This window comes from Marmota marmota, unplaced genomic scaffold (assembly GCF_001458135.2).
Source record: "Marmota marmota marmota unplaced genomic scaffold, marMar, whole genome shotgun sequence".
Lineage (NCBI taxonomy): Eukaryota > Metazoa > Chordata > Mammalia > Rodentia > Sciuridae > Marmota > Marmota marmota.
The window spans coordinates 17,563,024-17,589,071 of NW_025999949.1; the positions used below are offsets into that span (position 1 = coordinate 17,563,024).

At 39.1% G+C, this 26,048-nt stretch overlaps 2 protein-coding genes across 7 annotated transcripts in view; one reads left to right on the forward strand and one right to left on the reverse strand.

The window, feature by feature from the left end:
* The window catches only part of Samd12 (sterile alpha motif domain containing 12), a 384,995-nt gene that overhangs the window by 279,591 nt on the left and 79,356 nt on the right, over positions 1 to 26,048 (reverse strand). The gene's annotated exons all lie outside the window — the stretch shown is intronic.
* On the forward strand, positions 23,341 to 24,071 carry LOC107142877 (protein Mdm4-like). Its single transcript, XM_048802058.1, has one exon. It carries the CDS (start codon positions 23,476 to 23,478, stop codon positions 23,839 to 23,841), a length of 366 nt encoding a protein of 121 aa, XP_048658015.1. The 5' UTR covers positions 23,341 to 23,475; the 3' UTR covers positions 23,842 to 24,071.

The following is a 26,048-nucleotide window of genomic DNA, read 5'->3' on the forward strand; positions in this document are numbered from 1 at the left end:
ATCTACAATGCTGGCTGTTTTGTGGTAATACAGATTTATCTTACCCAAACTAAATTCCTTGGGAAAGGTCAGTGTTCATATCTAGCCTTCGTTGGCTTATAATGTAAAACATGAAAATTAATAGAAATAGAAATGATATTGCAAAAACATGTCACAACAGAAAACATCTGTAGAGGTTTAAAGAAATGATATTTCTTTAAAATAGAAATATATGTTTATTCGTCCATTCAACATCTATGGAGAGGGCATCTATCAGGTGGGAGGTATATGGTAGAAATGGTAGGTACAACTAGTAGAAAGAAAAACACAGTATCTTTCCTCAAAAAGAAGTGACCCTCTGTGGTGATCATTTACTATGGAGTGTTATAATATGAAATGCTCTAAGAACATGCTTTATACCCCATCACTCTCCACTGAATACATGTTGGGTTATGTATGTAGACATTTGTGTGTGTCAGTAAGGGTTAGGTTACGCGCAGTAACAACCCTCAAATCTGAGGGACTTAATAGCATTTTATTTCTGACCTACATTCCACGTCTTCTACAAGGGCTCAAAATAGCATAGGGACTCAGGGTCTCAGGTTGACAGAGGCTTATCATGATATGAGTGTCTATGATGACCACAGATGGGGGAAGGGGAGCACTTGGCCTCCAATTAGAAATTAAATGCTCAAATGGAAAATGACACAAATCCCTCTATTTACATCTCATTGGCTAGAATATTAGCCACACGCCCACAAAGTCACTTAAGTCTCCTCCAGCCGAAGTGATGTGGCAGTACTCTCTCTCCTGCCTACCTTGGATAGTGGGGCTGAGCATCAATGAAGCAATGGTAGATGAAACCACTGTGAAAGCCTGAACTTTCTCCAGAAATGTAAATTAGTGTTGAATAGGAGTTTCGTGGGCTTGAAGAAGACATTGTGGAGAAAAACTGAGGCTGCTAAAAGATCAGTATGGATAAAAGTACAAATAATTTATGAATCTTGGCCACAAATTCCAAAACTACCGAGTTGAAAGTCAAGGGCTTCCAGCATCCCTTCCCTTGAGTAACAACAAACAAAAAGGGTGCTGACCTCCTTGACCTTGAGTTTCCTCATTAGAACAAGGCTGTCAGGTGTAGACACAGAATACTGTCCTTCATAGAGCTTCCTGATCCTCCCTACTGGGACAACAAAGCATCTTTCCTGGACATTCTTGCCACATGCCTCTTCTCCACCCACATGAGAGAAACACCTGGGACTCAGGACCCGGGTCATGTCTGTGGGTTTTTCTCGTCTTTGACTTTCTCTTCCCCCGTCTTTTCTTGCCACATTAATTTTTCTCTTCTGTGAATAGAAAAATGTCCAGCCCACAGGGAGGGGGCTCCTCTCTGAAACCATTCTTGAGTCTTCCCGACTCTGTGGCCACAGTACAATTGCTGTCTTGACTTGCTTTCACATTTATTTAGTTCTGATAGTTGTTGATGTTCTGGTCTCCACTATTATATTGTCCATGGTGCTGAGCATGGTGGTCTGTATAGAACAAGAACACCATTGTAGACGTATGTTCTGGCATTTCCTCTTACCCTTCTCAAATGGCCCCTGACTGATTAGCATGGAACACTTCAGAGCCAATCTACCATAAGCTCTTTTTCTCAATATGAACCTTCTCTTTACCCATTATCTCTTCACCCAAACATTTAAAACTGTCAATTTCATATCCCATTCTCCCAATGTCTTCCTTTCTATGAAAGTAGCTGTTTGTCACAAGTGCCTGGGAAGCGCTCCAAAATATAGTCAGATTCGAGTAGATTTTTAAGTGCTCTCATAATAAAAAATAAGTATGTGAAGTAATACATGTGTTAATTAGCTTGATTTAGTCATTCCATAATGTGTACATATTTCAAAACATCATATTGTAATTCATAAACATATATAATTTTTTGTCAATAAAAACAAATTAATTAAAAATGTTTTTAAAATATACAGATTTCTGATCTTCACAAGACCTACCAAATCAACATTTTCTGAATGTGCCCTGGGAATCTGTCCAGCCTAGACAGATGCCTCTGAGTGACTTTGGAAAGCATCTTTAGTGTATATTCATGTGTGATCATGGGTTACCTCCATAAACCTATGGTAATACAAGTGTATTAGCAGAGACCTTAGTCTAATGCAGTGTTTTACAAAATTTAACATGCAAATAAATGACCTGAGCCTCCTGTTAAAATGAAGATTCTGATTCAGCAGGTCTGGGGTGAGGACCAACCTTATACAATTCTAACAAGCTTCCAGGCTGTCGACATACAGACTGCTTTTAATTGCTATATTAGTTTGCTTATTAGAAGAATATTAAAACTATATTATGATGGGCAAATCAATCTTTTATTATCCTAAATATATTAGTACAAGTCCAAATATGTAACTCTTCTTTATTATAAATTCAGTTAATTTATAAGAGCAGTGAGATTGTTTGATGAATACAAAATTTGAAATCTTGAGTTATGTGAGACAAATGCGTATTAGCATTAGTGTTTTAATTTTACATACTGTTTCCCTGATGAGTGTCCTGATTCACAGAGACAAAAAAATAATCACTTACAACTTTATAATTTAGCAGCTTGTCATATAATCTTAGGTGTCAACAAAATAGAACAGCAGCAAAAGTTTTTTTTCTGATCTCTATGTAAAAGTCAGGGTGAGTTAAAGCACTAATAGTCTCCTGTGTATTCAGATCTGGAAGATATTTAAGGACACATTTTCATTCAAGTTTTTAGTGAATAAAAATGCAACATTAAATTCAAAGCAAATATCAGTTGAACATCATGGCTGCCTAGGCAGTTTTGAGAAAGACATCTTAAAAACCACACCTGGATCCTAAAAAGTAGATTCTCTAGGCTCTTCCAGCATTGAGTTATGGTTTACATGGAGGATAGGTCTGTGAGTGGGAGGAATGGCTGAGAGCACTTGAGGGTCTTTCAAATGATGAGAGTAAGACTTTTGCCCCACTCTTTATGGAGGGCCAACTACATAGGTTTGGTCTCCAGAAAGTTTTAAGACAAGGATTTTACTCCCTCTTTTATTGAGGGTCATGCCCAAACAATACATTTGCCACAATAAGGCACTAATGTGACAGGCACTATAAATAATCATGCAGCACAAAGAAAACCTGTAAGTGTGTGTGTGAGGCAGAGATATTAAAAGCATCAAGGTAACAATTTTTTTATGTTCAGTTGTTGATTCTGTCTCAATATTAAAGAGCTTGGTGGCTTTTAATGATGAAAAAATTATGCAAACATTAAAAAACAATTTTATATAATTATTTGGAGTTTGCTTCCATTTTACAAACAACAATTTAAAATAAATCCATTAATGCTGTCTATGGGGAGTTCTTGCAAGTAAAAGAAAATGGATCATGCACTGCAGTTTGCTTTAATGTGAGAAAATAAGCTCTCCTACTAGTAGTGCATTATAATGGAAAATTAAGAAACCTAAGTGATTGTTTCTGTGACTGGGAGTGGGTCTTTAATGGGGCAAGTTCTTGAATGGAAAGATATTAGAGTCATCCATTCACTTACTACTTACGAAGAGTAGAATCAGCCATGCACAGGAATCCCTTCTTACCAGCCAACACTTCCAAGGCTCATCCACCCAAGCCCTCCTGATCGTATAGAGAACAAGCAAGAAGGTCAAACTACATCCTCTAGAAAGAGTCCACAGAGAATTGGCTTCTTGTTTCAAAATTATGTTGTCTTTCATCATTTCTGAGAAATTTAAGGAGAAAGTCAATGTTTTGAAGCTAAATGTTAGTGGGGAAACAGGCGCCACCTGGAGGCGAAAGGGGGGATCACAATATTGCCCTCCTCTCCCTCCCTATCTCTTCCTGGGTCAATCTCTCATGTTGATCCTCCTTCATCATGACCACCTCTTTTTCTGCAGCAGGTGAAATCCAGTTAAAATAAATACAATGTCAAACTAAAATAAAGAGATAATCCTATCACAAAATGGTTGCTTGGGAAGATTTTTTAGGGTCTAAGAATTATAATAAGACTATTTTTGCAAGTTGGCGTTACAAGGCAGAAGTCATTCCTCAGACACCTCATTTAACTATCTTTTTAGAGTGTTGTAAAGGCTACGTCCTGAAACAGTTTCTTAAGTTAAACATACCCAAGAAACATCCTGTGTTATACATTTTCCTTGACTTACCTTCATCCCCTGCTACCATTTAAATCAGCCATTTCTTATCCCCTCTTGTTCCGTCAGCATATTATGAAATTCATATTCACTATAATATATACTGTAGATACAGTTGAATGGGAGGAAAAGTCACCAACTGTCAATTACTTCTTCACTAGCCTCTTCATACTCCTATGATGTCTTCTAGAAGAACAGACATTATAGAGAAGTCCAGATGAAAGCCACACAGCTATAATGGGTAGATTCTCTTTCCTGAGCATATATTCAGTGTCAGGTCCATCTAATCTTTAACATTATCCTGTAAGGCCAAACAAAGGGGACCCAGCTATAAATTATTTCCTCACCTGTTAAGACAATCTGGTAGATATCCCTTGACTTCGCTAAACTCGGCACTTAGCAGAAGGTATAGTGGGTTAAATGGTGTCCCTGAAAAACTATATCCATGTCCTGTGAATACGACCTCAGTTAGGAAAAAGGTCTTTACCAACATAATAAAGTTAAGGGGCCTAAGATGATAAGACCATCCTGGATTGTCTAGTTGAACCCTAAATCCAGTAACAAGTGTCCTTCTAGAAGAAAGGCACAGAGATATTAGAGACAAAAGCAGAGATGACACAGACATGCAGAAGGGAAGACAACATGAAGTCAGAGCAGAGAGAGAGGTAACGTCAAGCCAAGGACTGAGAACAGTTGGTGAAATTGGAAAAGACAGGGAAAAAATTTCCCTAGAGGGTGACAGCCCTGGTGACCTGTATTTTGGACTTCTTGCCTCTAGTACTGGGAGAGAATAAATGTCTTTTGTTCCAAGCTACTCAATTTGTTGCAGTAGGCACAGAAAATTTAGAGAAGTGCCTCCTCTTCACGAGTGACTATTTTTACTTCCAACTCCTGCCATATCTGGAAGGATATGGAACAGGGTGGCATTGTGATAGAATCTGAGGCTGGGTTTTGGTGAAAAGCAGCAGAGGCTGAGCAAGCCTAAGAGACCACTGCCTTGTAACATTATTCAGACTTAATTAACCTTGGAAATTTGGCTTCTCTAGCATATTTTTTTTTTCCTTTCTTATGAACACACTTTTTTTCCCCCCCAGGGTGGCACAATGAAAATCACTCTCCCTAGGCTCCCAATCATGTGACTGAGTTCTAGTCTGAGAAATATAATGGCAGTTTTTATTTGGCACTCACCTTTGGCCCTTAGGTCTTACCCCTCTTGGGACTTGGCATGCAAATATGATGAATGAAGTTGAAATCATGCAAGTGAAAATGTCTCATGCTAAGGAAGGCAGAGGAGGAAAACAAAAGGAGCCTGTGACATAGAAGACTTCACGCATCTGGGCGTCAGCCATGCATCAGATGCTGTAGGCTTCATATCGTGTAAGAGAAGTCAGCCATGTACTTATGCCACTGCGTAATTAGATTTTCTGTAACTCACAGCCAGATGTTATCCTAGCATGTCCACCAGCTTAGAAACACAGAATGTCCTTTGTGAATTACATTACTAGAACTCTTCTCTACATTAGGATTTACAGGGGAAAACAGCCAAAAAGAATGTACTGTTTTGCCTCTTATTTTCTAGCCACTAGGATATTGTCCTTGGGCCCCATAAGATTTGGATATTCCTTAGTGCCCTGGACATAATTTCATTCTTTAGCAAAAAAAAAACTTTTAATAAAATTTAGCTCTCTTGCTACTGTTATAGTCACCAACAGGACTCAGGACTTATAGGTATGGTCACATCAATGAAATAAATCAATTGATAACAACACTGGTCTCTACACACCAGTAGTGGAGATCAGAAGGAGGCAATGAGATAGGGAAGACCAAGCTCCAGTTTTGAAGACTGGAACCTGGTTTTTCCTAGAGACTTCTTGAAAACTTCTAACTTTCTACTTATTCTTGATTATATTTAGCCACAAGTCAACGGCTGTATCTTTAGTCTTTTAGTATTTTTATTCTTCTAGTATGTTAATAGGTTTCATTAAACCTAATAACTTATTTACTTTTTTAAGCCTGAGTACTTAAGAAATCCTACTTGGCTTTTGTCTCTAATGAGTAAAACATCTGAACCTGATGTTGGAAAGACCATTTTGGAGGAGCCCATTCCCTCCTGACAGTCTTTATCTTGCCTAACATTATAGGTCTTCCATGTTTTAGTGTTACTTCACAATTTTCCACAGGGAAAATTGGGTCAACAAGAACTAGAAACAGCTACACCATCTTAATTTGGGTTTCTCAAACCATAAATGGATAAAAGCATTTAGTCATGACTTGATGCACAAAGAGTCCTATGTAATTGTCATCGTTATCAAATTTAGTTGACAGGCACTAGAATCACATTCTTCCAATAGTTTCCTAGATCAACAGTATTTATAAAAAAAATTCAGCCACAGCTCATTTTCAAAATGTTAGCTTATAACTTGGACAACCTGAAAAAAAAAAAAGTCTTTTAATGACTACACTGTTGTGGTGTAAAGTGTGACAAGCTGTATAATGCAGAAGTCCAGAGCTGATAAGAGCCTTCAGCTATTGGACTGTTGGCATATATCATGTGCTAGCCTGAAGCCTATGAGCATAGTTGTGACTGGGTCTAAGTTGTGACTGGGTATGGTGGTTAGAAATTAACTAGCCATGTACTCTCCAAATAATTAGAGTGAAAATCTATTTCTACAGTTTAGATACAAAACTTTCAAGCATAAGGCATTTGGGTCTTACAAAATCAGTCTAGCTACCACCCACTTTCTTTTCCCAGTCTCCACTTACATGGCCGTAAATCTCACGACGCAGTCACAATGAGAATTATACGGGAGTTGTGTACTTTTTCACCTTTGCAGCTGTTTTTGTGCAATTTTTCTCTATCCCTAGAAAGACTTCCCTATTTGTTCACTTATTACTTATTTTACTCAAAGACCAAATGACATATCTTTCTCTGTGTCTTTTGGGGGAAAAGTGATTTCCTCTGAATATTACTTTGTATTGAATTAGAACATGAACACATGTCTTACATAGACGACTAGACTGTAATCTCCTTGGAGTTGTAAGCACTGCAAACATCTACCACTAAGTTCATATTGAGGGCTTGTTATGTACAAACATGGTATGACCAGCATCTCACATATTCCTTCTTGTTTCTATTTTTGTAGATTAAAAAATGAAGCCGATTTCATTATCATCCCTAAAAAATATACTACCTAGAATTTGTTCAAGATCTCAGAGCTAATTAAGATTTGCACTCTGAACTATAATACCAATAGCAAGAGTTAATTATAGATTAGCTAATGTATGGAACATAGTGTCTAGACATAGAAACAAATGGAAAACAATCTTAACTTCTAATTCATGAAAGAAGTACTCTGTAAGGCCAGATCCTATTGTCTCTCAAAATGTGAAGGTGAGGCCTGCTTGGTCGAACAAATTCCCAGGCAGCATAATCTTCTTCCCTTTTATAAAAACTAATGAATCATTAACTGGGTGTGGTGTGCATGCCTGTAATCCCAGTGGCTTGTGAGGCTAGGCAGGAAGATCAAGAGTCCAAAGTCAGCCCCAGGAATAGCAAGGCACTAAGCAACTTGGTGAGACTCTTGTCTCTAAATAAAATACAAAATAGAGCTGGGGATGTGGTGGCTCAGTGGTTGAGAGTTCTATCTCTAATACAAAAAACAAACAACAAACAAACAAAAAAAACCTAATGAGTTAGACTAAAACAGCCTTTTCCCAAAGGAGTTTTATATTTTCTGCATTTTTCATCTAGAAAGTCACCATTTGTACAACCAATTATAAACTGACTTGTTCATGCTATTTTGATTTACCTCTTCCAATTTCTGCCAGTCTGAGAACATGAAGCAAGAAAGACATCCATCACTTTAGATTCTCACCTCAACATCTCTTGCACAATTGCTGCTTCTATGAATTCATTTTTCTCTCTTTGTGCAAAGGATTGATGGTTTTCATTATTTTAAGTAGGGGGGTGTTTGGGGTACACAGCAAGTACTCAATGAATACACACTGTCTTTTATTTTCAACCAAATTTTTGGGCACAGTCAAAAAGGTAGGCAGAGTATGACAGAGGTGGAGAAATGAAAGGGATGAAATTCATTTTCTCCAAACTCATTTTATTCTTCAACTTTGAACATTATTCTGGGCCCAGGCAACATTAAAAATGGAACTTTAATGTTACAACATGATTGAAAGTCTGGTATCATACTGAAGTGATGGATCAAATTTCTTATGGAATCTGCTCTGTAATAACATTTCATATTCTTAATAATGCTCTGGTCTAAATATTGACAGTGAATTTCCACTCGGGAGGCAGGAGGATGATAAAAAAAATATCAAGAATATTAGCCTTCTTCCCTCAAGGTTCAATAATTTTTTGGTAAAAGAAAAGCACCACTTTCTTAGGTGATTCTAAATTGATCTTCAGTGAGGAGGTGAAAAGATCACAAGTCTAGGAAATGTGCACCTGTGTGTGTTGGTGTCCCATAAATGCTAAATAATTACATTCAAACTTCAAAAGTTCTTGTGTGAATCGATTTGGCCAACGACCCAAAATTTAATATTATTTAGCCCTCAAGGAGTGATTCACAGCCAATACAACCATGGAGTCTATCCTGATTAAACACACAAGCCTGACCAGGTAAGGCAGGGGCCTGAGTGGCTGACACCAGACTGCAGAACAGCCCCAGGACTTCAGAAACCTCCTCCCCAAGGAAGAGAAATTTTATTGTGTCTTCATAAAACTTGCTCTTTCTCTGAGGACAGGAGCACACGTATCGACACGTGTTCTGTTTCTGAAATAGTTCTATCTCTGAAATGTAGATGCATATGAATTGGTAAGTCCTAGACATAACTTACCCCAAACTGAGACATGAACATTACACACACAACACCCCATCCGTCATTCCTTTTGTATAAAGTCCAGATTTTGACAAGTTTATTTTTAATGAGAATTTAACATCAGTAACAGCTTTAAGCTGTCTTAACATTTACACGTTCAAATATTTAGTTTATTTGATTTTTTTGTTCTTAACCTAAGTCCTAACTACCTAATGCTGACTACTGTCGATCTTAGGTTATAAATCCTGATGGAAGGATGATACCTGTGCATTAATACATAATTTCACCCTAAGGCACAGCATTATAATTAATGTTCAGTAAACTACTTCAATAATAATGCGTAATATTGCCATTGATATTTAAAGGGGATAATATTGAGGGTAACAATTATCTGTGCAAAGTATAGCAGTTAAACACACACATACACACACACACACACATTCTTTCCTACACAGAGTTTCCTAAGAAACAAGGTAATCACAAGTCCTCCTAATCTCCCATTCTCAAATAATTAAAAACAAACAAAACAATGACAATAGCAACAACAACAAAAAACCCACCTCTGCCTGAGTAGGCTGAGGTAAGGCCTAAGGATCTTCCCTGGTGAATAACGCATGATTCTGATGCAGATTATACATTGAGAAACTCAGAGGTATTTCATGGAGTGGTTCAGTAATACAATCAGTTTTTAAAATAGGGAAGGGAACTACACAAATTTTACAGAGGCTTTTTTAATAATATTTCATTGCTGCTCAGGAAGTAGGGCGATGATTTAATCTATATAACTTGATCTTGAACTTTGAGGACAGGTTGGGCAACACAACTTTAGGACGAACCACTCATAACATAAACCAAGCTAAAGCACTTCCTTTCCCCAGGTAATTCAGTGTACAATTTGTACCACAGCCATGGACAGTGGATGATCAGACGTTACGTGTTGGAGAGTGGCACCTACTGGTCAAGTTGAGATACTACAGTCTAGCTCTACGAGGCACCCAATGCTCAGAATCTTCCCAACCACCCTCTAAAAAGCTGAATAGGGGAGCAGTATTTAATATTCTTCACAGTTTCTATGAAGAGTGTGGGTTAATAGTTAAAAGGGTTAATAATTCACAATACTCAATATACAGAATGCATTTCTCTCAAGCAAAGAAACTGTGAATGTAGTTACTTCATTGCTGATTTTAATACTATTATAGCTTGAAGTTTCTCAGGAAATTCAAGTTAAAAGGTATAACAGCACTGCTGTCATTTATAAAATAAACTGACTGTGACAGTCTGGGATATTATATTTTTCTTTACAAAGAACCTACTGGAATTCAAATATTACTTTGCTTATCATTGACAACTCATCTAGAACGGTAGAAGGAAATTGAACTGTTAACAAAAGGGATGTCTTAGTGCAATAGATTCATCAAATTACAAAAGAATAAATAAATAAATACAAAAACTCAAAGCTACAGAGATTAAATTAATTTGATTATTTCCCTGGAAAGCACTCAGAATGATGGGAATAGGAAAGGGGAAAAATCGATTCTTATTTAGAGGGACTGACAGCAATTGAAATTGAAATGTTCATATGAAAGAGGAAACCATTAAAAACTGTAGGTGATTTGACAATTCCACTTCTTTTTTAGTTTGCAGTGTTATTTTAGGAACATAATATATAATGTCTGGCAGGTCAGTTGACAAATTTAGAAATCTCAATGTTTAAAAACAAAATATGTGAATAGATGTTTTGTGGTATGGAAAATCTGGGTAAATTTGATAATTCAAACTTCAGAGCAATGTTTGCTAAACCTCCTCTATGTCAATTATCACGGCAGGGCCCAGGCAAGTCTATAGTTCCAGTTGAAGAGGTACTTTCTTTAAAGACTTACATTTAAGCTTCTACAGAAATCTCTAAAGTGAAGGGGAAAAAAATAAAATATTTTTTAATACCATGTAAAACAGAATCCACAATGGAATGAAGGTTTTCACAGGGCTTTACAATGTCACATAGATCATTTAGTGAGAAATTAAACAGACAAGATTTGGTTTTGTTAAATCATTTCCCATTGTGCTGACTTTAAAGGAACCCATTTATTTTGTAGAAGCACACAAAAGTATTACATCAGAAATCTGTAGTGAATAGAGAGCCAGCCTTTTGCAAACAATTCTTAGCTATTTTTAGGGAAGGCAGAGAGACAAATCAAACTTGCTCTTTTTGTTCATCAGTGAAATCTGAGCCTCTAATTCTAAAAAATAAGTAGTAGTTTTAAAGAAAGAATAAGGGGCACTGTTGTGGACATTTCTTACCTTCCAACTCTATCCATTTCCCTTTATCTGGGGATGGGATCTACCTTGTTTTTAGAGCACCTAACACTCCCAAATCCATGTATCAATTAGACAAGTAAATATGGTCAAAATGCTTCTGTAATTCTGGAGAGAACTGTCTACTGGAGTTGAAGGTTGAGGGTCACTACATGCACAGAATGGGTGGGAAGCAAAGCAACAAAAGAAAAAACAGAACTAAAAGATGAGATTTATCATGCTATGTGAACCCTAAATCCAGTCATGCCAGAGCTCATTTCTTTTTGTTTTGAGTCTATAAATGCTTACTTTATTAAATGACAGGATGGTTGGTTGATTGCTTAAAATAGTCTTGGTTACAATTATATCACTATTGAATAAGTTCTAGAGAATTCAAACAGATCAACTTGCACTCAATGGGGTCGTATCAGATACTCAACATTTTATGAGACTACACGAAGGAAAATAAAATTGCCAGATTATAGTTGGAAACACTGGCTTCTTTTCCAATCAAGAAATTCACTCCTGAGCACATATTCTGAGGTCTCTCTGATCCCTGGCTCCAGTCATTTTTCCAGTGGTATCACCTAAAACATTGGTATCTGTTAAGATCCATTCATACTGATCTTCTATCCATACTCAAATGTACCTTCCCCTTTGTGTCTGTACACTGCTCATGTCATTCTCCTGGCCTAGAATGTACCCTCTTACCCTGCTGGCTCCATAATTCAAAGCCAAGTTTAAATATCATTTCCTCTGTAAGGTTTTTCCACAGTCTTCTGGTCAGTTATAATTATTCCTCCTCTACAAAGCTCTTGCTTATATCAAGTAATACAAGCTAGAAAACATTTTTTTTGCGTTATTAAGAACTAGCTATAGAAAGGTCAGTTATTTTCAATATTATTTTGCACTGGTGTCATTGTTCTCTTGTAGTTATATCATGTATGGGTTTCATCTTGACTGGATTATGAACATTTTGAGGACAGAGACCATATTTATTTTCCCACTGCCTAGCTAACTGCCTTGGCAAAGTTAATATTAAATAGAAGATTCATATTAGACATGTGTTAGTCATTTGATTTTTCTCTTGCAAAACCAGAGCCCATAAAAACTAAATGATGTGCCCATCCCAAATGCAACTCAAGGACTGGGAGATTTAAGATAGCATTTTAGAAATAAAATATTAAAACCACCCAGTAAAGATGAGTAGATTTGAACACTTCAAGGGATAAAGTGTCTGCACACATGGATCAAGAAATATTAAATCAGGGGATGCAGGAAAGTCTGTGGGGATTGCAAATGGCCAACATTCCTCATGGAGTACATGTGAAGCTGCAAAATTATAAGTTGCCTGGTTAAAGAATATATTTCCCCCCAAATACAAATATAGGTAAACTATATTGACCCTGGCAACACACAAAGTAAGCAGCAAATCCAGTAAACACATATATGCAAATAAAATAAACATATAACATGCATGCACATGTTAAGGACCAAACCAAACAGCAGTCTTTCTTGTATAAAAAAAAACACACAATATCTATCTGTTAATGGTTGCTCTAGAAAGAAAAGAAGAAGGAAAATGCCTGCAAGGCAAATAATGAGAGGTGGTAAAAGAGTCTGCTGTCAGAGGTCATGCTTGATGCCTACAGGGTGATGGAGGTAATGTGAACACAAAGCTCCAATACCAACAGCAAATGGCACCTGCTCTCACTTTTGGGGGGATACGGGCAGTTATAGGAGTTGTAGCTAGTCAAAAAAGAATATGCCACCACTGCTCCTTTCAAACTATTATTTCTATGTGGGAATTTGGGTTCAAAGTTTCCAGAAAATTTGATTTTCCAAAAAACACAAGATTCATATTTTAAGTGAATTTTTTTATTATCAAATAATAGTAAGTAATTTAAATAAAGCTTCTAAAGCACTGGGCAGGCCAAAGAAACACATCTGCTGATTGAACTTCTAATTTGTGCAGGACAGCAACCCTCTGAGTCACAAGGCACTTAAAAAGTTATTTTTTAAGCTCCCACGCTACTCTTTAATGGGTTTACCATGGAGTGCCCTAAGATGAGTTGAGGGATACAGGAGAAATTTTGAACATTTAGGTAGTTCCATGTGTTTACAAATTGCCTTGACTTCCCATCTCTCACTTTATCCTCAGAGTAATTTTGGATGAAAGGAATTATTGTCAGATTAACTTTAGAGTGGGCTCTGGAGAAAGTAGAAAAGAGTCCCATGAGTTGCCTATATCCCTACCTTTCATTCATTCACAGCAAATATTTATTGAGCACCACCTATGAACCATACTTCTTCATTCCTTTATTTTCTTCAATGCTACAGAATGAGAGGGCTAACCAGCTGTTGAATATTATTCATACTTCACAAATTGTGAAGGTGGTAGACCACCTGTGAATCATGTTCTTTGCACATGAAACACTTAGTATGACACAATTAAACAGAGACAATTGTGGGTCAAAAGAGATACCCACATTCAACTAGATCGTCATATGGACAGAGGCACTGACAATGGAGGCTAAGAACCATTTAAAAGAGAAATTCCTTAACACTGGGAACACAGCATTATTAAATTGGCATGCATTTGTGCTTTGAAGAAGGCCCACAGATATTTAGTGTCAGTCCTCATACACCAGCTCACAGAGCAGCAAGATATTATGGGGCATAACTCAAAAGCCACAGGCTGACAGACTGAATCTGTGCCTGTGAAGCAGTGTGGACAGGTATGCTGTCAGGGCACTGTTCATCTGAGATCCCCTTCTCTACATCTTCCTCATTGATGAGTCCCTCTTCAACCCCAGTTTTTCCCCTCCCCACATTCTGATGCATAGAACTTCCATTCTTTTCCATCCTTCTCTCAGGTTTGTCAGATTACCATGATGCTTTGAAAGCCTTTACTCAACACCTGGATTCTCCAGGAGACTGCAGTCCCCAGCACTTGGGTTCCCATGACTGGTGGTTCCAAACCCAGGCTCTCATAAAGGTTAGCCACAGAGTCATGTGTGAGAACGGTGCTTCCTAATGGCATCCCCAACTCCCCATTCACACTGGGATCTGTGAATTTGCTGAGAGCGCTTTCCAGGGCCCTGGGAAAGACCCAAATGTCAGACAATGCACATCTCCATGGCCACCTCCTCCCTTGCCACTAACTTCTCCAACCCCTCCTCATCTCTATCACATACTCACTGTATCTTGCCCTCTCTCTGTGGGAATTTCTTATATAGTTCCACTCTAATATCACCTACTGGACAAACCACTGCTTGACTTCATTTATGTTGGCTTTAGCCATTATGATCTTAATTTTTTATAAAAAGCTTGCCCAGTAATTTTTATATTGTCCACAGTATACTGTTTACATTAATTTCTACGAATTCCATCTTTCAAGACAGAAATCTAGAACCTTCTTTTTAGTCTGGTTCTTCTTTTTCTGTGGGAGTTAACAGCCCTCCCCTAAATAATCAGTGGGAAAGATGCCATTTTCATTTCTGAATGGTTCTTAGCTCAAAGGGGTCCTTGACATACTCATCACCAGGGAAAACAAAGTAAGTGAGAAGAGCAAGATTCTCTGAAGTGAATCCAAACTTGTGGCCAAACTGCTTCAATGCACAGACAGGTGCCACCACCCAGTGGTTATGTCACTGCTGTAGAGTCAGGTTTAAGGGTCAGCCACAGGTATAACACATCCTTGCTTAACTGGGGAAATTGCTTCACTGCTCTTAATTTCCTCATCTGCAAAATGGAAATAGCAATAATACCATCCTCCATAAGACTACAGAGAATTTTGAGGGCTATGATACTAATGGCTAATAATAACCCTTGGTACCTGGTAAGTGGCCAAGAAATGTCTGAAACAACAAATCAAAGGAGAGTATGTCACCCCCATAAAGCCAACCTGGAGGAATTCCTGACACTGTATCATCAAGCACTTACAGAACATGTGGTGACTGATAAGGAACCACATACTCTGCTGGTGATGCCCATCAAGAGGACGTGAACTGTCATACAAAGATCAGAATCGATTATACACACATTAAGTGGTTTCCAATGACATTATGGCCTGGAGATTTGTAGACTGTTGGTCAATTGACCAGCATTTATTAGTAACTCCTTAGGTTTTGAATAGATGACTTTGTAAGACATATTTTGGTTGTCACTCAGTCACTCCAAGGTAGCATATACCCACCACTCCCATCATGAACCTGGGGAGGAAGATGTTGATTCACATGTTCAATTGCAATGTCTTTTTTTGTGGTTGAATCAGGCCTTAAGCAGTGTCCTTTGGTTTGTGTTTCTCTCCTTCTCTCTGACAGACAAAACTTATGGCAAGTAGCACCACCAGACTCATCCCCTACCAACTTAGCAAGTCCAAGGTAAAAGGGAAAAGGGAGGTTATTGAAATAATTTTCGACACCCCCCCCCCAAAAAAAAAAAAAAAAAAACAAAGTCCTGTTTGGATTTCTAATTGGCCCAGCTTGGGTCTCATATCCACTTTTGAACTAATCACTGGCCAAGGGGAGGTATTTCTTTGAACGGCACATGCCTACCGTGATGGTGAGGGACAGTTGGCTCCACCAAAACGCATGGATGGGCTGCCCATAGGATTGAGGGCCTGAGTTACTCAATCAGTAACTCAGGAGAGGGGTGATGGACCGGTAAGCCAAGAGAGGCCCCTTTCGATGGTGACACAGGAAAAAGTTAGAGCTCTGTGATGATGAAATGACAAAGCAGACATCCCTGCACAGGTAAAATCCACATCCTATTGGCTATGGTGCCAAGATTTGTATCTTGAGAAATTAGAAAACGGCCTCTTTTATCCCATCTCTTCCTCCAATTTTCCCCCCTCTGCCATGATGCCCAAAAGGCTTGAGAATAATTCGCTGATTTTTAGCTCTTGTTATCATTTAGATGTGAAGTAGTCCTCAAAATCTCATGTGTGAGACTGTGCAAGAATTTTCAAATGTGAAATAAATGAGAGATGTAACCTAGTTAGTGGATTAAGCCCTGACATGGAGTAGGTGGGCAATAACTGTAGGCAGGTAGGGTATGGCTGGAGGAATTAGATCACTGGGAATGCGCCTTTAGGTTAATATTTTGTTCTTGATGAGCAGAGCTCTGTCTCAGCTTCCTGATTGGCATGACCTGAGCTGTTTTCCTCTACCACAACCTTCCACTGTGATGTTCTGACTCACCTTGGGCGTAGAGCTATGCACTTGGCCAACCATGGACTGAATTTCTGAAACCATGAGCCAAACTTTTCCTCCTCTAAGTTGTACCTGTCAGTTATATTGGTTACAGAAATGCAAAAGCTGAGACAGTTCTATATTTCAAGCATGTAGCACCGTGCCTGCCTAACATTTTCTAAATGATAAGTTTTTATCATGTTAAACCAGGAGTAGAAGGGAATCATCTGAGGATCAGTCACCCTTCTCAGTCCTTTCTATGTGATCACATTCCTTAAAATAAGCTTTTTCCATACCCTATGGTGTTACCATTACACCAAGCCCTCTGAACTCCTGGGGGAAAAGACATAAGGAAGTTTGTTCCAAGCAACACATACAACTAGGTCTTGGTGAGGCTTCTGACCAGGTAACAAGGACTGGAACACTGCATGCATTCATTCCCCGTTTGTGACAAGTATGAGTTCTTATAAAATAATGTGAAAACCAAGGACTTCAGACAGCAGCTTTGCATGACACAGCTACACTTAAGAGGCGGGAGACTTGAAAATGCAGATAACTATGACCATCAGGGGAAAAAGCAATAGTTGCTAGAGACCCAAGACCAAACACCCTGGTTTTGTGCCAGCAAACAAGACTATCATGTGAGAATGAAAGAAACCCATTTAGAAACCTCCTCATTTAGATCCTCAGTGGACAGAAATCTTTCCCAAGTTCTGGAAGATCTGTGATTTTCTACACATCCTAAGTTAAAACTCTACTTCCCTGACTAAGCTCAACAGAGCCTCTCCAGCAAAATTCAACACATAAGAAGCTACGATTTCCTGAGCACATCTGTCTGTCATGTATTTGCCAGGCACTTATGTACTAATCATTAATAAAGAAGAACCTAAATGGCTGAAGTTCAAAAGTAAGCCTAAGTTACACCAGCGCTCAATGCAGGTCTGACTGATGTTCTCATGTTCTTCCTTCTGCAGATAAATTTAAAGTCCTCTGGGGCTACTTTTCTAATCAATGTTCTGTAATATATTTATGTCCACTCTAAAGTATATGGAGCACAGTTTTACTCATTTTGATGATTTATAGAGATGTGATGGGTATTCCTTCCCAGTAACATACAATATTTGATGACTGTGTCTCTGCATTGTGGGATGCTGATGCACCATCAAGTGGGTCCCCTTACCAGCCACAGCTTTATCTAAAGGTCATCGGCTTCATGAGATGGCCTTTGGGGACATGTTACAATTAAAATAAGGAAAAAGAGGCCCATAGATTGTCTCCAATTGTATACTTTTAAAATTAGTACTTGCTTTTACTGGTCACAACTAAACAAAGTGATTTTACATCTAGTCTGTATATTCTAGATAATTTGACTAATAAAGCCATAGCAACATCGTTTGTATTCAAGCTATTAGAGTACATTTAAGTTCAGTGTTGAAAAAATGTAATAATTATGTTGGTGCTTCCATAAGTTATAATTGCCTCTTGTATGATTGCTGATAATTTCAGGTAATTGTCAGGAATATGAAAGAGGTGTCTGTAGTCCCACAGTAAAGAATACTCTAGGGAAGGCCCTACACAACTGAGGGGAATTGAGGAAGCAGAGCGTGACTTTGTTCCTTGCATAACTTGCATGGTTTTTTTCTCTAAGATAAATATATTGCTAGACAAATGATTTAATTACCTTACGACAATCATAAACTGAAATATACCACCACCTTTAAACAAAAAAGAAAAATAGGTATAAAAATAGCTATCTTCAAATTTCTGCCTTTTCAGAAAATGCAGCCAATTTAAATCATTTAGATGCCTACCTGAACATTCTTCTTGTGCCTGGAATGTCTAAGCTGGCAGGCAGGCAAAAGATCACACGACATGGGTGTGAGATACTTCAAAACATCACCATTACCACTGGCAGGGACAGAAAGAGCCCCTTAACACCAGTCAGTTTTCTCTACATTATTAGTATGAAGATAAAAAGGGTACAAAATAATAACTTGAAAAATAAACCCATGAAATTTAGACACTGCCACTTTAGTCTCAGGCACGTGTGTGAATTAAACATTTCAGAAAACATATAGCCCACCTGTGAAAATACAGGCTCTTGATGGCAAACTGCTGAGAGTGCCAACTAGATGTCCGGGAAGAATAATCAGGAAACCAAGTGGCTTATATTCCTCTTCTGTGAGACTCATCAATAAGATGTCTAAAAACAATCACTTATATTTTTGCTTTTTCCAAATACCAAAAGGTCAGAGTGGCTCAATTTGCTGTTTCTTATACAAACTTTTTTTTCATTGATTTAGAAAAGAGAAGAGCAAAAAGATAGTAAAACTCCAATCAGCCTGAGCGAAAGGTTAAAGCCATTCTTTTTTATATCCATTCTGGGTAGTGATCCATAAAAAATAATTAGGACAAGGGTAAACCTATTAAGTAGCACAGATTTGCCATCGGTCTCGTCAATCTGTATTTGCTCAGGCACTAAAGATCTGGTGGATCCTGTAAATTTATAATTCAAATGTATATTAAATATATGTATAAATGTCTCTCCCTTCATGCCATCTAGATGAAGCCTGTGCGAATGCCTGTTTCTTCACCTTCAGTCCCAACTAGCATCCTCATGCATGCTGATCGAAAAATTGTAGCATTTCCCCCTCCATTCTATTTTTTGCATTGACCAATTCTTCACACATTTCTGAACATCCATCATGCAGCTGTTATCTCTACCCAGCACTCACTGTCTGTCACATTTCCCTTGATCCTCCCTTTAAGCTAAGCTCCTTTAACACTGGCTGCCATGTCTCTTTCCTTCATCCCTCTGCTGAGCGGAGGTGGCTGAGCACAGGGTCCCTCACTCTTGGGTTCTGCCTATGTTTTGTGCAGGATTTTGTATTAGAGACCTGTCAGAGCTGGTCTGAAGGAGGGTGCATTTGAAATCATTTCTCTTATTGAGAGATAAGTGCTCCCTGTCATTTATTCTTCCATTCTTGCTTTTACCTTTCACACTATTCCATATTTATCCTCCAGCTGCCTGCATATTTGACAATGCCGTTGCCGATAGTGTTATTCCACCAGATATGCACACGTAGGGCTGAAGTGACTGATGCATGACCTTCCATGCTTTCTATGCTTAATATGCACATTCGGTCTTCATCCGGGACTGTTTGGGACATGCTGATGATCCCTATCTGGGTCCTTATTTTCCGTAATGGTAATAATAATAATACTAAATGAGAAGGCCAAGAATTTATTAAGCCTCTGTTTTTCCCAGGTAATTAAATGTCATATCTCTGCAGTCAACTCATTTTGTTAGCAATTCAGCCAGATGAAAATATAGAAAAAAATGCAAAAGTGAAGCTTTCCTTCTTCGTGGTTGCAGGGGGATTTTTTTTTTGCCTGTTCTTCCAAATTCCCATTGGATTACTCAATAGGGAACACAAACACATGACTGGAGGGTGAAAGAGGGGAGAGCATCTGAGGGCAAGAGACAGGATGCGCTAGAGGGAATCCAAGCACATCATCAAATTCCATTTCACTTCAGGCTGTTGGTGGGCAGGGAGAGTAATTTCAGCAATAATTTGGGTGACATTAGCATATCAATGCTAGTTTACAGTAAAAGAAATTCATATACCAAACTAAATTTAAATTAAAAAAAAAAAAGAAAGAATGCCCAGACAGGTGAAATACGAAATGGTCATATTTCATCAGCAAATACGACCTTTAATGATATTCTCATCAAAAAGAAACAGATAAGAATCATTTCACGAGAAAAGAGATAAGTTTTCACAAAGTTGTTGGGAATTTTTTAATCTGCTCATAAGAATTCAAGGTTAAGGAATTTAATCACCAACTTAATTGTAAACTCATCAGCGTTATCTTTCCCAATTTGTTATAGTGAGAAACTAATGTATCATCAGACATGAAATGCATCCAACAAACGCAACGCAGTTTAATGGAAAATCAGTTAAAGATGGTTTTCTCTTTATTTACCCAAGTTAATAAGACAGAAAAAAGAAGACATGGAGTTGTTCCTGGGGACATAACCAAGTAACCCCGTTAAGACCATCCCAAAATGAGACCGTAAGACAGATAATTCTGATGTAAAGATGTTTTATACATATCCACGATGGATTTTGTTTAGATCTCTCTACTTAATAAAATACACAATGTTCCTGGCTGTTTTGGTCCTTGGGGGTCAATGCAATATTTGATATTTCTCTAGCTGAAAATGCAATTTTATTGGGCTTTACAAAATGTACTTTTTAGATATATATCTAACTCATAAAACATATTTTATACCTGAAAATAGTTGGCCCAGGCGAACTGAAGGGACGCACAACATGTGTGCAATGTCATGCACAAAAGTTTTAAAATGAGCTCTGGGAGTTACAAACCTTTCAGAGACTGACGACTCTGCACATGGTTTATTGAAGTCTGTAGGGAGACAGTTATGGGGGGTGCGGCGGAGCATTTCCTCAATCTATTGTGGAATAGAAGTTTTTATTGCTTGTGGACAAAAAGACATCCAGACTTGGAATAGTCTGGAAACTCGAGAGTAAGTACCAATGACATGTTCAGACTCAGAATAGTCGGTAAACTTGAAAGTAGGTACCAATGTTGGAGTGGCTGAAATGGACACAATGACAAGTCGGCTCTCATCACCTAGTGCAATAGTATACAGGTCCACTCTGCCCCACCCCCTCATTATCTTTGCAAAACGTGTGTAACCATAGGTGAACCAGTGCTCATGGAATGGGGCATATTTTGCCTCTCCTTCACTTTGTCAACATACATGCTTGGAATGCGAACCCAACCTTGCACAAATTTAGCTCTCTTTATTCAGTATCTACAGCTGGAAGAGCTCAGAGAACACTATGCAACCCAGCTGGCCTCCCTTGAACTTCAGGGCCAGTAACTCAAAATGCTTAGTGTTCCAGTGTCTCCACAGCTTGTCCCTGATCCACTCACTCACTCACTCACTCATGCCCCTTCAGCACCCACTCTCCATTCGCATTGCTGAGTAGAAACTCCAGTTCTTACTTCTGAGACTTGGGAGAAGCTGTCAGAATAGTGCTTCCTAATCCTCCCACCACCTTGGCTGTGGCTTGCCTCTCTTGCCTCTGGCCCATTTCTTTTGCCTTTTCTTTTATAATTGTGGACACTCCTTTCTATCAAACCATCCAACACATGTCCACTCCTTCCCCATGTCCTCAATTTCTCCCTCTCTATGGGATTATTCCATCAGCATTCAAACATCTTTTTACATTTCCCAACTTAAAACAACAACAACAAAAATCCACCCTCCACCCAAGTCCTGCTCCAGTTCCCATTCCATCCCTCCCCTCTTTTAAGCAAAAAGCCTGGAGGGTCCTGTCCTTGCTCTGTTCTCCAGATCTACTGGCCTATTCTCTACTGAACCCTGAACCAAAACCAAACCTGTCAGGCTTCATTTTTTTTTTTGGGGGGGGGGGGAGGCAGGGCAGTGCTGGGGATTGGACCCAGGGCCTTGTGCATGCAAGGCAAGCACTCTACCAACTGAGCTATATCCCCAGCCCCAACCTGTCAGGCCTTTTACCCCCAGCACAGTGACACTGCTGAATCACTCTCAGCTCCCCCTTAGCACGTGAGGCACACATATTTCTACTGTTTCTCCTAGAAACACTTGTTTCTGCACCCAGGACGTGACTCACCACTTTACCTCCCACTTCAGTGATTTTCGTTTCCTTCTTATCTCCCTGGTTTCTAAATACAGGATGTCCCAGCATTCAGTCCCTGAAGCTCTTCTCTATCTCCTCTCTTCCCCAGGGAACCTATTGGTCTCCAGGCTTTAAAACCCATTCATAAGTCATTCCCTCCAAGATTTTACCTGCAACTTGGACTTCTACCCCGAACTTCAGTATTATCTAGCTGTCTGTCATATTTTTAGTTGGAGATGTTGAGCAAAGAGAATTCCTGATTTCCACCCTCATATGACAGCTCTGTTCCTCTTGCAGTTCTTTGACACAGTTAATAACTATGATCTATCAATTAATTGCTTAGGCCAAAAACCCTGAGCCAATCTTAACTGCTCCTTATCCCTTGGGTACACACCCATAGCAACCTATCATCTAAACACATTGGCTTTACCTTCAAAGTGTGTAAGTATCTGAACCTCTCCTCCTCCCCAGCACCATCACTGGCTGGTCTAACACTCTCACTCCCTGGGATGGTTAATAGTTTTCTAAGTGGGATGCCTGCTTCTCTCTTGCAACTGATAGTCTATTTTCAACACATTAGCCAGAGTGAGGCTTCATAAATGCTAAGTCAGGTTTTAACACAGCACAGTGTTGTTTTACTCCTTCTGTATAAAGGCAGAAATGTTCCCAGTGGCCTCCCAGCCTTTACAGGAGATGCAGTCCCTTCTTCATCTCCTCATCTTATTTCCTGCCATTCTTGGTTTTTTCCGCTGAAGCCACATTGATTCTTGGCTATTTCTCCAGAACATCAAGCAAGCTTAGCTCAAGGTATCTGTCTGGCTATATCCTTCAGGTCTCTGATCAAACGTTAGCTTTTTAGCAAGACCTTCCCTGGCCACTTACGTTATCCCTGGTCCACCCACTGTGCCATGCACGCCTCTTCCCTCTTCCCCCACTTTGCACTACTTCTGCATGACAATCACCACCATTTCACCACACATTTGTTTGTTTATTAGTTGACAAAAACTCCTGCTAAAATGTGCATTGCTTCAAAACAGGTAGTATTTTGCACTCATCTGTGCCCCTTGCCCTTGGCAGTGGTGAGAGTACAGCACAATAAATATCAGTTCAAAAAACAATGAATGGAGGAAGCCGGAAGTTGCGCCCTCATTCCTCGCCATTTCAAAAATGCTGCTGGGGGTTTAGGACCTGCGACTGCCACTTCTCCCCCCACCCCGGGCTCCGAGGGGGAGCGACTCATGGAGCGACCATAAGTTTTATCAACAGACTGCAGTTTCTTCAGTCAAAATGACATCATATTCCACCTCTGCCCAGTGTTCAACATCTGATAGTGCTTGCAGGATCTCTCCAGAACGAGTCAATAAGGTACGACCAAAATTGCCACTTTTGAAGATTTTGCAGGCAGCAGGTGCAGAAGGTGAAATGTTCACTGTTAAAGAGGTAATGCACTATCTAGGCCAGTATATAACGGTAAAGCAGCTTTATGATCAACAGGAGCAGCATATGGTTTATTGTGGTGGAGATCTTTTGGGAGAACTACTGGGACGTCAGAGCTTCTCCGCGAAAGATCCAAGCCCTCTCTATGATATGCTAAGAAAGAATCTTGTCACTTTAACCACTGCTACTACAGCAAAGTGCAGAGGAAAGTTCTAATTCCAGGAAAAGAATTGAAGAGGGTGATATTCCCGCACTGCCTACCTCAGAGCATAAATGCAGAAATTCTAGAGAAGATGAAGACTTGATAAATTTAAGCCAAGATGAGACATCTAGGTTGGACCTTGGGTTTGAGGANAAATGAACTTGGGGACCAAAAAAATTACCTGGTTACTTATTAAAGTACCCAAATTCCCAGAGACGGAGCTCTGAGGTCTGGGCCATTTAAACAAATATTCTTGGAGACTTTGATTCAAGTTTTCTTGAGTACTCTAGTGGAAGCCCCGCCCCAGGAGGGCTTTTATTTCCTGTTCTTGTAGGTTCAAAACAGGAAGTAGGCAGCACAAGATCCCTTTATCATATTAGTTTCTAGAAGGGAAGTTTTCTTAAAATTTTTTAGAAATTATTTTTAAATATACATTTTTTAGTTGTAGGTGGGCACAATTTTTTTTAATTTTTATGTGGTGCTAAAGATTGAACCCAGTGCCTCGCACATGCTAGGCGAGCACTGTACCACTTTAGCCACAGTTTCTGAATTTTAAGAATGATGTATTCAGTCCCTCTTACTTTGCACATGAAGCCAAATGATAAAGCTGGTGATTGGGGGTTACTAGAGTCCAAGTCTCATGACTAGCAAATCTTAAAAATACCTGTTAACTTTTGGTAAATATTTTAAAGAATGGTACTTGTTGAATTTGGGACAATAACCTTAAAATATATATCTTCTAATGTTTTTAGAGACTCTGATTTACAGCCAAAATGAGACTTTAGAAAGAATAAAGATTTTTAACATTTCTCCCCCCCCCCCCAAAAAAAAAAAACAATGAATGGCCCAAAAATTCATTAGGTATTTTTAATGTTGTGTTCTTATCATTCCAAATAGTGCCCTGTCCCAGTGATTCCACAATTTCCCATTCCATGCATCCTGTAAGCTAATACCCATGACTGAAACTTGTCCTTGCCTCCTCTAACAGTTGGAAAAGCTTGAAATGTGACATCTCACAGTGTTTCTAACCTTCTCCCAACCTCCTCTATAGTGGCAAAGCAGTTTTCATAAGAAAACACCTCTATTCACTTAGGCCCACCAACTTTGCTGATATTTATGAAAGTTCCTAATTTAGAAGTTTAAAAATACTGAAGCATCTAGTCACATTTTATTGTAATTGTTTTACTTCTCTATGTCCTTCACAAGACCAAGGGACAAAGAATTCTTCTTTGTCCTAGGCTGGCAACATTCGAGTGACTGTGTGGAGATTGAACGGATACTATCAATAGATAATAAATAACACTTTCTGGAAGCTCATCAGCATCCTGCTGTTTTACATGGATTTTCTCATTTAAGCCTTTGAACAACAATATGAGGTAGAAACTATTAACTCCCTTTGCATTTATGGAACCTGAGGTTTAGACAGCTAAATAATTTTGCCAAAGGTCACACAACAGCAAATGGCAGGGCTGTTCAATCTCCATCTGGCTCATGATATTAACGAGCCTCAGAAGCATCACAGAAAACCAGGAAAAGCTCCCCTACCTGGCTACAGATCAGAATCACCTGAGACATTAATAAGCTGCAGTCTTTGGTATCACCCCTAGAAATTCTGTTTTGGCAGCTCTAGGATGGAGCCCAGGGTTCTGTATTTTAAGTAGGCTTCCCAGGTGATTTTGGTACTGCCCGTGTTCGTAAGCAGGAAAGGGAACATCAAATGGGGTGATTAAGAGGAGTTCGTGAAGAAACTATTTACAAAGTTGATGGCAAGGAAAAGTAAAATGGGGCACTAGGCAGAGATCGTTCAGACCCCCAGGCTGAAAGGGATAAGGTGAAGGAGCAGTTGCCAGAAGGTGCAGGGTAGCTAAACCTGGAATAAAAGACTGCCAAGCAGGAGCCTGAATGTTAGGTCAAGGTCAAAGACAATTAGAGGCCAAAGGACAAGTGTTCCTTGTTGATAAGTACTGGGCAAAGCAGAGAAAGGAGGAGGTATATAGATCCAGGGAGCTGGAAGGGAAACATTCTGCGTACTACTCATTTGAGAATTAGTTTCCTATGGAAAGAAACGTTGGTCCAGTGATTGCACTGAGCATGTCAAACAAACCTGCAAACACAATCAAATGTTTTCCTTGAAGGCAGTTTGGAATATGTATAATCCCCTGCCTGCTGAATACCTACATGCTTTGTACATAACACATGTCCTGCTGAACACATACACCCC

Bases quoted from the DNA above. Each gene is read 5' to 3' on its own strand.
- LOC107142877 (XM_048802058.1), top strand. From the start codon at position 23,476: ATGACATCATATTCCACCTCTGCCCAGTGTTCAACATCTGATAGTGCT.